This window comes from Zerene cesonia, chromosome 20 (assembly GCF_012273895.1).
Source record: "Zerene cesonia ecotype Mississippi chromosome 20, Zerene_cesonia_1.1, whole genome shotgun sequence".
Classification (NCBI taxonomy): Eukaryota; Metazoa; Arthropoda; class Insecta; order Lepidoptera; family Pieridae; genus Zerene; species Zerene cesonia.
In genome coordinates this window covers 3,177,914-3,191,189 of record NC_052121.1, presented here as the reverse complement: position 1 = coordinate 3,191,189, position 13,276 = coordinate 3,177,914, and the positions used below count along the sequence as shown (strand labels likewise).

At 31.2% G+C, this 13,276-nt stretch overlaps 1 protein-coding gene across 3 annotated transcripts in view; it reads right to left on the bottom strand.

The window, feature by feature from the left end:
* Nucleotides 1-13,276, bottom strand: part of LOC119834920 (laccase-2) — a 49,082-nt gene that overhangs the window by 8,048 nt on the left and 27,758 nt on the right. For all 3 annotated transcript variants that reach the window (XM_038359458.1, XM_038359457.1, XM_038359459.1), the window contains exon 2: nt 1,080-1,521. In XM_038359458.1, coding sequence (XP_038215386.1) covers nt 1,080-1,521 — 442 coding nt within the window. The remainder of the gene's footprint in view (nt 1-1,079; nt 1,522-13,276) is intronic.

Sequence of the window (13,276 nt, the reverse complement as noted above, 5' to 3'; positions counted from 1 at the left end):
ATATATCATAGCCGCTGTCGACATGAATTATCAAGTACGACTAAATTTAGATCATTTGGACCGTAACATAGTTCATGGAACCAGGCTACTTCACGTGAATTCAGCCATGAAGTCTATAGTCATAAGTAATTACATGTTATGTTCCTCATATACTGTATTGATTTTAATTATATTATGAGATATAATCCAAATAATTTTAAAATAACTTAAGCTCTATAATTTTCTGTGACCCCAATGTAAATGGCTTATGTAAATATAATAATTATTAAAATGCTAATGTTTTGCAATAGAGGATGCGTCTCAGGAAACCAGTAAATGCTGTTCTAAGTGAGTACTTCTTAAATCGAATCGACTGCGGTCTGTAATCGCAAAAAATACGGCAAAGTGCGAATACTCGACTATCGAATGTAGTTTGTCATTGCATTGATATTATTGTTGTCATAATCCTCACATTTAACATATATATTACATTGACTACCATTAAAATGTATTAAATTTTATGAGATACTAGCTGCGCCTCGCGGTATCACCCGCGTAAGTCCGTATTGCCTATATGATATTCCAGTTGTCCAGCTGTCTACGTACAAAATTTCATTGCAATCGGTTTTTTTTTTTTTTTTATGGCAGGGCAAGCAAAGGAGCAGGTGGGCCACCTGATGTTAAATGGTTACCAGCGCCCATAAAAACTCGGTTCAGTAGTTTTTGCGTGAAAGAGCAACAAACACACACACACATCCTTACAAACTTTCGCATTTATAATATTATAGTAGAATACACGTGGATATCTGGCAACAAATTATTTACATTTTTTTGATGCATTCATATAAAACCATAGATTGGACAGTACTATTGTAATATTATATTGGAGTATTATTAATAAAAAGTGTGTGTGTAAAACAAAGAGTGAGAACGGATTTTATTGAATTGTAGCTTTAATTCTACCGCGGAACTCTAAAATATAATGGAATGATAATTTGAAAAGTATATAATAATCAATCGCCGGTAAGTTAACGCCCAGCAATTTAATTAAAACAGGATATTATTGACGGCCAGCCTTTATACTAGTTATGCATACTCACGCTCCGAGAACAGTGTAAAACTCCAAGGTAAAGTGGTAGTAGCAAATTCTTGGTGGCTCGTTTTCCCTGCAAGCTCTAGCGCACTCATCCGGGGCAGACAACGCTGGATTTCTTCGGAGTTCAGCTGTTGCGCTGCTGGTGAAGTCCAAATGCTTTAGTCCTGCCTTGCCGTTAGCACTTCGCGATAGCGGTGGAAGCGGATTGCTTCTGAATGTTCCGCTAAGCGGGCCGCTGCCGCTTGTCTGAGCGAAGGGGTTAGACGAAGGTCCAATTGTGCTTTCTATTCCTCCAAACGACGCAAACGGATCGTTGGCAGTGGGGTGAGTTTGGACGATGCCGTGAGTTGAAGCGAATCCATTGCTGCTGTCCCGGAATGGTGTCGCTGTACCCGCTTGCCACCATGATGCTGAAGTCGATTGGTCATCGGCTGCGTTTATCGCTTCTGTAACAAAAAAAAATACAAATTTAATATAATGGATTTAAAGTCGATTCAAATGTGTTCCTGTTATGATTGGAGTAATTGAAACCGTTCGGTACTGTCAGGAAGTGCATTGAACTATTTTTTACTAAAGGTTCCAATTAACTCAATACATTGTAAAGGCAGACTTGTGATTAAATTGAGAAGTAAATGATAGTTACAGTCAGAAATATTTCGTCAGTCCGACGGTATGGTGATGTTGAATATATTTAGGCAATATGTCTCTGAGATAAGCCCACGGCAATTTAGAACAGGTGCGTTTATGTAAATTGTGTTGTATTTAAGACAGTGGCGAGCAGCAACTGTGTTGTCATGAGTCTTTTGAAATACCATAAGTAAGCAGGGACTTTGGTTTCGTATCTATCCTTAAATGCAAGGACTTTTACTTCCTTGTAAGTCGCTACAGTTTTGTGACAGTCACTGCGGCCTATATTTTATCTATCGCTACACTTAATTGAACATTTTGTTGTTCGATTGTATCGCGTTACACGATTTCAAAATTGTCTATTACTCCATGTTCGTGGACTACTTCGTTACGGACTGTTTTTGTTTATGGATCGACACTAATTTTAACTGTGGCCTTGAACCAACTTTACTTTTACTTCCTCATCAGCAAATAAAACATATAATTTGATTATTTTTAAGTGTATATATTACAAAATAAAGTAGTATTTCGAATATCTATGTGTGTGTGTCTTGTATGTTTATAATTCAATGTATAATTTTATCGCTTTACTCTTGGTACCATATATAAAGAAGGTAATTCGTATTCATTCATAGCTAGCAATAATACTTTTAAAGAACAGTAATTAATGTATTATGGCTTATTTGATCTATTTTTATTGTTTTTAATACTACACTGGTATTGTTTATAGTGTATCGAATACAAGGATAATTGATAGATATCGATGCAATAAATCTGTAATGAAAGTAAATGTAATGATGAAATACAAAGACAGAAATTTTTAAACAGAAAGAAATTTTTAACCACATATATTACTATATATCCAATTTTTATTTTGATATACGTACACAGTTAACATAATACTATACTAGTACGTCGTACCAGTATATAAATAAATATATATATATATATATATATATATATATATATATATATATATATATAAGTAATAGCATTCATTATTGCTTGACACACACAAAAATAAATATAATTTGAATAAAAATATTACGAATTTTATTTCTTTGATTTAATTTTATAGGCTCATTCATAAAATCATTAAATGTTCACACAATTACTAATATAGTCTCGAGGGAATAGAGATCATTGTATCTTTCAAATATTTAAATTTAATAAAATATTCACTCATATTCACTACGTTTTAACTGTATGTCTTTTAGTTTACTATTTTAGATCTATCACATATAGTTTAATAGTTCCACTCTCAAATATGAAACGCAGCCATAGATTATTTCTATAGCTGTTTTAAATTGCCAATAAATAATGTAATCAGATCACGTCGAAATCTAAACTCTCAGCAATAAAATCAAAACGTTCAGTTTAATTATTCTTAGGCCTATATACTCTTATATGGCGTCCTGTCGTTATCAGTAAGGCAAGTTATTTTATTAAATCAACTATCATTTATAACACTGGGTTATGAAATTTTTGATCTATTTCGAATTAAGGTTTAGAGCTTTTTCAGAAACCCCGAAGTCTGTAGAAGTTTTTAAGATATACACAAAACCTTTTGAGACCAAACTATACATATGATAGATAGATAGATAACTCTTTATTTGCTCCAATACAAAAGGACACAAACACACGATACAATTACGTACAAATATATACATATATACATATATACGCTAGACAAAAACATTCCAGGAGAACAAATTCAAGACACAATTCGTTGCATAAAAACGTGTCTATTTAATTTAATTTAAGGCAAGATATTGCTAATATTGCTGTTTTTGTAATATCGAGACAATCTTAAACTTCCTTGTATAAAATTGATTGCGGCAAATCTGTGAGACAATGCTTGTTTGTAATTTACAGTCGTAATATTAATGTTTATTTGTCTATTGCATTTTTATTCGTTTTATAATATAGTTCCCGCTCACGTTTATTTGTTCTTAAGAGTATAAGAGGCATAGAAATTGTTTTACATTATACAATTATATTCAATTTCTAGTGATTAGTTTTATTTCTATGGTGCGTACATAGAAATACATTTGTAAACAATTGGTTAGTATGTTTAGCAGACATATATACATACATATGTACCAAACACCCTGTATCGACTGCAAAATTGTACTTAGTGGTTATATAACATATATTGCACAGTATAATAAATATGTAAAGCAGAAACTATTTAATGCCAAATCGATAGAGTTATTAACAAATATCCTCCAGTTAATCATAAAATAGTAAATATAAATCGTGTTAGTTATTAATACCTTGCCCTTAGGGCATATCTACTCATCGAGTTTCAATTATGTTGTTTGCAATTCGCCTCAGTCATAAATACGAAGATATCTATCGTTCAACCCACGTGGCTCCTTTATATTATTCAATTCCAGTCCTTATTGCAGAAGATAAATGACGTTAATTGCTATTTATTGAAGTGGCGGTGTGTGATGTAACATTAATGCTTAACTAAACCACTGTTCCATTATTTTATGCAACGTTACACCTGCGGTTTTTCTATTCTGTAATCATCTTAATTTGTGTTGAATTTTGAAGGTTAGTATGACATTGTAATTTATATTGTGTACATTAACCTAATTTCGTTAATAACAGCCTTTATTGGTTCAATTTTCATGGTATCTCTAATGAATGTGAATAACAGTTCCCCTTCATAAGATTATGTATATTCACTCCGGAACTTTTAATTTAAATTTATATAATTGTAGATTACATACTCTTGTAAATTCTGAAATATTTATTATTCTTGGATTTCGTTATGGATTAAGTATCAATTACAAGTGGCTGAGTAGGGGCACGGAACACGATTCTCCATTCTTATAATTCGCGGTGCTTGTAGCCGAATATAAATGTTTAAATTATGGCCGAACCTATTTAAATAAATGCTTTATTATTAGAATAATTTGCGACTTGACCTCACATAGTTGTTATAATATTTGAACCTTGAACGAATGTAACAATGAAATGTACACGTAACTTCAGTTGCGTTACGATTCGAACAATTAATTTGTATAACCGTTCCACTTGATTGAAACCAGGTTTTTCAAGAGCTGAATCATAATTTCCTCGCTGAAGAAACTTTTCAAGTGGGTCAAGAATACTATGAGGATAAATGTATGAAACATATCGCGGAATACGTTATACGTGTTTAGAGCACCTACGAGTAAACAACAGATATTCATAGCCATTTTTCACAACATCCGCAAAAGTTCCGGCTATACCTTATTGCAGTTATTTGTTGATATTACAGACAATTGAGTACTAGATGGACGAAAATTACAACCGTTTGAACTACGTATTTGGAAACGGGGTCGTGCGAGTTTTCAATATAGGGCAATAACAACAGTAGCAATAAGTATGCCTATACTTGCATTAAACGGCATACATTTTAATTTAAAGACGCTATTTAAAAACTTACTAACCGATATCTACTGAGCCTTGTTGAACATTCACATCCACGTCGTTACAATGATGTATGGCTTGCTTATCCTAAGTAATAGTGAAGATTAATGAATATTCAATTAATTTCATTCACGGATTACAAGGTCATATTTCATTAAGCGTCGGGACGATCAGTAAAAAATCATTAAATAAAGGTCGATGTACAAACTTCATTACAGAGATTAACGACCCTACGTAGACAATAGTTGCTAATATCGTGTAATAATTTACGTTGGGTGTTATGATAGTTCGCTACGCTAGCTGTTTCTATTATTTTTGCTGACGTAGAGTAATAACACGCATAAAACTAGTGTCCCCATTCGCCCGGTCCGATGACAGTTAACTGATATTAGAATTAGAAACATAACAATTTGTCGTAATGTTACATAAGTGTATTGTCGCAGATATAAAATTTTATTGAGCGGCGATTATTGAGCAGTCGGAAAACGGAGCTTTTACTTACTCAACTAAACAATTGTGGGCGCTCGGGCGTAAATAGTGAAAGTGTCCACTTTACCGGACACTTTGAGAACAAATCGAGTTCGCTACAACACGTAACATTGTTGACTAAGAACTACACATTTTGGAGGGTAATTTAAAGACGGCTTCTTAGTCACTTTCAGTGCGGGTAATGAAGTAAAATGTTGAAGCGTATCCATCGTAATTCGTTGCGTAATGTAAGGAAAGTAATTATAAATTGTAATGTTGCTTTTATAAAAAAAATAAATTATATTATAAATTTTATGTTTATGTTCATATTTGTACGACTAACGCATGATTTTTGCAATCTTTGACCGATCTTTTTAAAGTAATAATAAGCACAAAGATATAAAATGTTATTGCTCTTTTCAAATCATGTCACAATCTTGTCTAACAATTAATTAGATAAGTAATATCCATGCCAAATCCATGGAGAATCACATCATAAGTTATTCTTGTTATTATAAATCCATATTAGATAATGTTACCTATAACCCAACAGATGTTTTAAGACGATCAGACTTTTCCGCGCTTTTACAAAGCTTACACAGCTTATTTAAAGTTTAAGGTTCCCTAGTTAAGGGTTAGTTTGTCTTAATCTAAATCTTAAAATATTACGTATAAGTTAAGTCATTATTTAATGTTTTGTAAATATAAAAATTCTTTAGATACAAGTCATAATTGCTATCCATATATATATATGGATAGCAATCCTATCCATCAAAGCTATGCTATCCTATCCATCAAAGCTATCGCCGAGCTCATTCTTTTTTTAATAAGTTTATAATAGTTTATCCTAGAAAGTTTACATAGATTATGAGCCCCTTAAAAATCTTTGTACAATATTTCAAGCTTCTATACAATGTGACATACAAACCAATTTATATTGAAATGAAACTCCTACAGAAATCAACAATGCTATTTGTTTCCCGCAACATTTGATTACGTCTGTGGAGTAGGTAATTTGTTATAGAAAGTTCAATTACTCGCACATTTTAAATAACGTTATAAAGAAAGCAATTTACGATATAATAAATAAAATGACACATTTTTGCTTCCATGTTTAATAATATCTATTGTGACGATATAGAAAGCTAACCCAATGGATTCGTTACATTTAATGTAATTTTATCATTATTATATAAAATAAACGTATAACCCCTTTATGTATGAAATGTGAATCAAGCCAGTTATTGTTCTCACGTAGAATCGAAAGAAATAAGAATAAAATTATGTAACGTTTACCTACGAAATACTTTTTTATCTAACAACAAAGATTTATCGTGGGGATTAACAGTTCGGTGCTCTGTTTGATTGAAACAAATAATAATAAACAATCAAAAGTCCTGCGATTCGAGTAAATCTTGAAAAATTACTGTTGTAACTTACTGGATTACGTAGTACATAAACTCAGGCGAGAGGTCAATATATTTCCTGTACATACGCATTAAACAAAATGATTTCTATTTGCTCAGAAATGATGGTGAATTAATGTTGATGTCTTCTCATTTGTTAAGAATACAATAAAACGTGTATGGATTTAATGTTGTGACGTAATAAATTCTATATGATTTGTGACATGTGAAACATTGTATAAATTGTAATTTTAAAACATGTACAGTAGATAAATATTTTCTGCGTATTTAGAAACTTGGTAAGTATATCTTCCTGGAAGTCGTTAAAGATAAAGTACGATTTCTCAAGCTACGTTCATGTAACGAAACAAATTATTTCATAAACCAACTCACAATATGTCACAGAAGTACAATAAAATAGCTATGGAACACAACCGATAGATTCACTTGACAATAAATCATATCACTAAATCGCCAACGTGGTGCTGATTGCCGATTAATATTAATAGATGCATATTAAATAGTCATGTTAACATAATAATAATTTAGTGGATATCTTCCGGTTTTAATACATGGTAAAAATATGATAATTTAGTAACATATAAATAGCAGTGGTGGCTCAGTGGTGAGGACCTCGGACTTAAAATCGTTAAGTCAGTGTTCGAGACCAGGCGAGTGTGCAAGAAATAAATTGATTTTTTCAATTTAATGTCTAGATTGTTATATAGATATCAGTATCTCATTTTTAACTTAATTTTTATATCAGTACTCTTTTATCTTAAATCTCGGAATCGGCTCCAACGATTTTCATGAAATTTAGTACATAGGGGGTTTCGGGGGCGATAAATCGATCTAGCTAGGAATTTTTTTAGAAAATATCATATTCGTGTTTTATTAGTGTTTTTTTTTTCCTGACATCTATTGGTGAATAATAATACTATTTTGCTTCGTAGATAGCTAGACAACTGAAATAACACATAGGCACTTTTTATACCGATATTCCTACGGGATACGGACTTACGCGGTTTCAACCGCGGGTCACAGCTAGTATATATAAAACGTAAAACAAACGTTATATATAGGCACATATTTATTATGTCTAGTACCATTGAAATATAAATACGAGGTATTCAGTATTCTAAACAGAACTTTATAATGTCGTAGAAGTGTTTTATGAATAAAGCGCAATTATTATATTACGAATGGAATTAAATAATTATAACGCAGCAATGACTAAATTTATCAATTTTTTTTATTACATATTGTTTTTGCGTTTAATAGGTGCGAGTGATTTAATGTAACTGAACAATAACGCCGTAAATGTTTTAATTGTTTGAAACAGTGCAGTTGCGAAGAAATGAATAGAACATAAAACTGAGAAATTTTGAAAGAATAGAAAAAATTTGATCACGAGGCAGGATTCGAACCTGCGTATCTTGCCTAACCGTAGCAACGCCTAGCCTCTCGGCCACCCGTGAACCTGCCACAGTAATCGAATTTCTTCTACTCTTCCGGTTTCATGTGCCTAAGGGGCACCCCACGCCATCTATTGAGATGATTAAGAACCATCACAACCAATACGAAACATTATTTCAATGATTATAATAAATAATATAATATTCGAATCCTGCCTCGTGATCAAATTTTTTCTATTCTTTCAAAATTTCTCATTTATAAAGCATTTCAATGCTATAAAACTAAAAATTAAAAAAATTAGAACATAAAACTTTTTCCGTTGCATAAGTTTGCATGCATTGGAGGAAGTGGACAAGATTCGTGTCAGATAACTCTTATTGCTTTTTTAATTACTGATAAATCTTTAGAAATCACATCAATAGTATCGCCTGGTAACGATGCATCATGCAAGTGCGATAAATGCAATAGAGGTTATCTAAACTAATACTAATATATTATAAAGCTGAAGAGTTTGTATGTTTGTTTGTTTGTGTGAACGCACTATTCTCAGGAACTAGTGGTCCGATTTGAAAAATTCTTTCAGTGTTAGATAGCCCATTTATTGAGGAATGTTATAGTCTATATATGTACCACGTTACAAATGTAGCTATTCAATATTATATACCTTTTGATAGTTGACGTTATATTGATAAGTCGTAATTGATTGGCAGATTGTTTCACATTTTGTTTCAGATATACTTAACTCATTTCATTCATTCATTCAAAAATTTTCTATATAATATTTTCTAATAACATAGTAATTCTATTTTGCGTTAAGTGACAAAAATAAAGATGTAACTCCTTATTAAAGTTAAATAATAAATGTGTGCTTTCTTCCCTTAATTGTAGATTTATCCATACGACATATTTTTTAATAAATTTAATTTAAACAGATAAAATATTATTTTTATCACAGGTTAAAAAAAATTATAACTACATTAAAAGTGTTATAATACAAATATTAGGAATGATCAAATATTGTACAACAAAATGAAATGTCGTCTGGTTTTGATAATTTGAACAAGGTTTAGTTTTTTTTTTAAATAATTATGTTGTGTTAATATCGTAGGATTTCGTTTATGTATCAAAATTATAAAATGCTTTTAAATTATTACATAAATAACTGTTAACACGCCGAGCATGTAGAATTTATTTCGTGCAATTAATGATAAACTCATTTCCAAGGATTCCACTTTAATAATATAATTGTATAGACTTATTTGTGTTAAATTTAATAAAACATTGCTAATATCAGTGTCTGTACATAAATAACAGCTTTTCGTCATAACATTAGCGCAAGAATGCGAACTTGTTTTCATCGCAAATTTAGAAATCGAGAGTAGGTATGTACATACGTTAATTTTCGTGTTTCTTTGATAAATTTGTTATTGTTTTGTAAGACCTGCTTTTTCTTTGTTATTATTAAAATGTGTTATTGTTGCGTAAAGCTCCAGTTTTAGTATATATTAAAAAAATGTGAAGATGTGAGGTTAATATCAAAACTTATATGTTTAAGTTTACTGATGTATTTAAATAGGCAATTTAAAACATCCGTACAAAAACATAGCTTGTGTTGTGTAAATTTAATACATACATAATTTTACTCTCTATTTATTTGTTGAGATTATGTTATACTTACCTTTATATATAGACTTATATAAAAGTATTAATATTATAATTCAATAATATTATATCAATAACTACCAGATTGCAATTTATATTTCTCCTAGAGAAAATTATTAAACGTTAAAATAGGTACAGGTACATTGTTTTTTATTACTTGAAATGAAACGTATTTTTTGATCTCGCCTTGATAACTTTTTAAAATTCTTTTCATCTGTTTTTGGGCTCTGACAATAGATTAGATTAAAAATATATTTTTCAATTTCGAATACAAATTAATAGGTACTTATATTAATACGACGTTAGGTAACTTTTGATAAAATTTTCTTCAGAATCCTATAAAAATGAAATCTATTAATATAAAAGGTCAAAACGCTTTGTCGTTAAAACTGCATAAAATACTCTCTAAATTTATCATTTTTTATAATAATGATAGATGAACAAAGATAATACAGATGATATCATTAATTTGTCACACATATTGAACAGTTCGATAACCGGAAGAGGTACGTTTCAGTTAGGTAATCATTGCATTGCTTTGTACTGTGGGAAGTCGGCAAGAGTTCTATGAAAATATCCTTTCCCACGCTTTTTCGCATTGGCACAACAGTAGGTGGTCTTAATTATTGTATTGCACGGGTTGTGTTTAACGCCTTACGCAGAAATCACACAAAGCAATTTAAATGTCGGTAGTAGCTAGTCTGTTATGTTTAGTACAAACTTCGCCCACGGCTTCACCCGCATGCTGGTTTTTGAACGATTTGTTATCTTTTCGACTACCGTTTTACATCGGAAATTGATACTGAGTAACCTTAGGTTATAGTAATGTTTATTATATGTGAAGCGAGAAAAATAGTGTAACCGTTTTTAGGTATGGACAAACTTATGATACGAGTCAAGTGTAGTGATAACAAAGCATAGGATTTTTGAGCATTACATTTGTATTATAGATAAATGTAGATCTATTTCTAACTAATAACAATGATTGAGGGGACTTATGAAGAGTTTATCAATATTTGCATTATATTGTTAAGCGACACGTAATATAGGCTGCGTTTTGAGGATATGTTATTCACGTGTTATTAGGTTCGCATATCCACGTCGTTGAATAAGCATGTGGTGCAACAATAAGCGTTTTATATGACAATGCATGAGAATAAAAGCATATTCATTAAATGTTTATTTCAAGATCTAGACTATAATTTATTAGACGATAATTTAGGCCTTAGACTATAATATTGACCAGATCTAATTATGCTAAATGAATACTAGCAAATGCTTTCCAACTGCATAGTAATGCATAGAAAAATATGCGAAACGAAGCGCCGCGTTACCTGTTGTACAAAAGGTGGTTTTTCTCTCCATAATAACCATTCTGTGTCCAAACGAAACGCGAATAAAATTGTCGTATTGTTTAAGTCGCTTTCGAGTTTTAAGCTTCATAGCATTTCTGGCATAAAATCTATCCAATGTCCTTTCTCGGGTTTCAACCTACCTTTATACCGAATTTAACCTTCTCGATTCAGTGGTTTAGTCGTGAAAAGATAGACAAACAGATAGAGTTACTATTGGATATTATCGAGATAGATAAATAATCCTATCCTACTAATATATATAAATGCGAAAGTTTGAAAGAATGTGTGTGTGTTTGTTACTCTTTCACGCAAAAAGTATTTTACCGATTACAATGAAACTTGGTACTTAGACAACTGGAATAACATATAGGCAACTTTTTATCCCAATATTCCTACGGGATACGGATTACGCGGGAGAAACCGCGGGGCGCAGGTAGTCATACATATTTCTATTTAAATCGCTTGATCCTGTAGTTTAAACTAACATGCTTATAAGTGGATAAGCATGGTACCAGTTTTATTAGCAACAATGGAACAATATCTGCCCAAGACTCCATGAAAATACGCCAGCTAACCTACTTAGGCTACTATGAAGCCATATTTATGCCAGATATTAAAATGATATTGCAATTTCTATTGTTAAGAATATTTATATTTCTATTGAATGTGAGCTTGTTGTATTATACATTTATATATATTATTGTTTTTAGCATTATGTATATACGAGTATATAATACGTCCTTGAAATTACTATTTGTAATATACAAATATCGGAAATTTCACATGTTTCAATATGTGCGAACGCAAATTGAAAATCAATAAACATTTCATATGAGTTATAAACTAAATGTGCAATAAAATAAAAACTTCATCATCATCATATCAAAGGAAGACAACTTTTAGTTAAAAACTAATTTTCGTAATAGATTGTCCTTAACCTTAATTCACACTTGTTTAAGTCGGAGCGCCTTTGTTTGTAAGTCTCAGAGAAAAACAATTGAACTCAAATTGAGTGCATTATGCTTTAGCGATAGACGCAATGACAGTGATAACCATTGGTACCAATAATATAAAGCTGAAGAGTTTGTTTGTTTGAACGCGCTAATCTAAGGTACTAATGGTTCGAATTGAAAAATTCTTCGTTTTAAATAATCTATTTACTGAGGCTTAATATCATGTATGATGTGGGGGAACCCACGGGCATAGGCTAGTGTTCTGTAAGATTCGATAGAGATCGTATTATTATTGCGCAGTTATAACAACTTGATATCCCTATATAGAATAGAAATACATAAGATACCTGTATTGTCTATAAAATGTATGTTATTTTTGTCGGTTGTAGATATCCCTAACATTTTATATATCTAATATTAAAGAATGTATAGGTGCATATTGGTAACAACCGGTACTCTATCTTTATTATTGACAGAGACTAAATGCAAATTTAAATGCCTTTTTTCCTTCCTTTACAATGCAATTACAATATTTATCTGTGCTATTATCATACATTGAATACGAAATATATTCTTGTGTAATTAACACTAAATTAATGCAAATAAGCAATAATTTCTTCACGACAGTCACGTTTTGTGTACAAAACCAAATTTTATAGGTTAAACAATACAATAGGTTAAAATCCTTCATAATCCGTCAATCGTCGTCGATTGTATTGGCAGGTTTGCGCCTTGACATCGACCATTACCTACGCTTTCGCAACTCACGGCCACCCTTCTTTCTCGTGATATCTTTTTGCGCCAGTTTAAATAAAATTAGGCGGCAAAATGTTTCTTCTTACTATAGATAAATTAATCCAAATTTATTTACTATGTATATGAAACTAT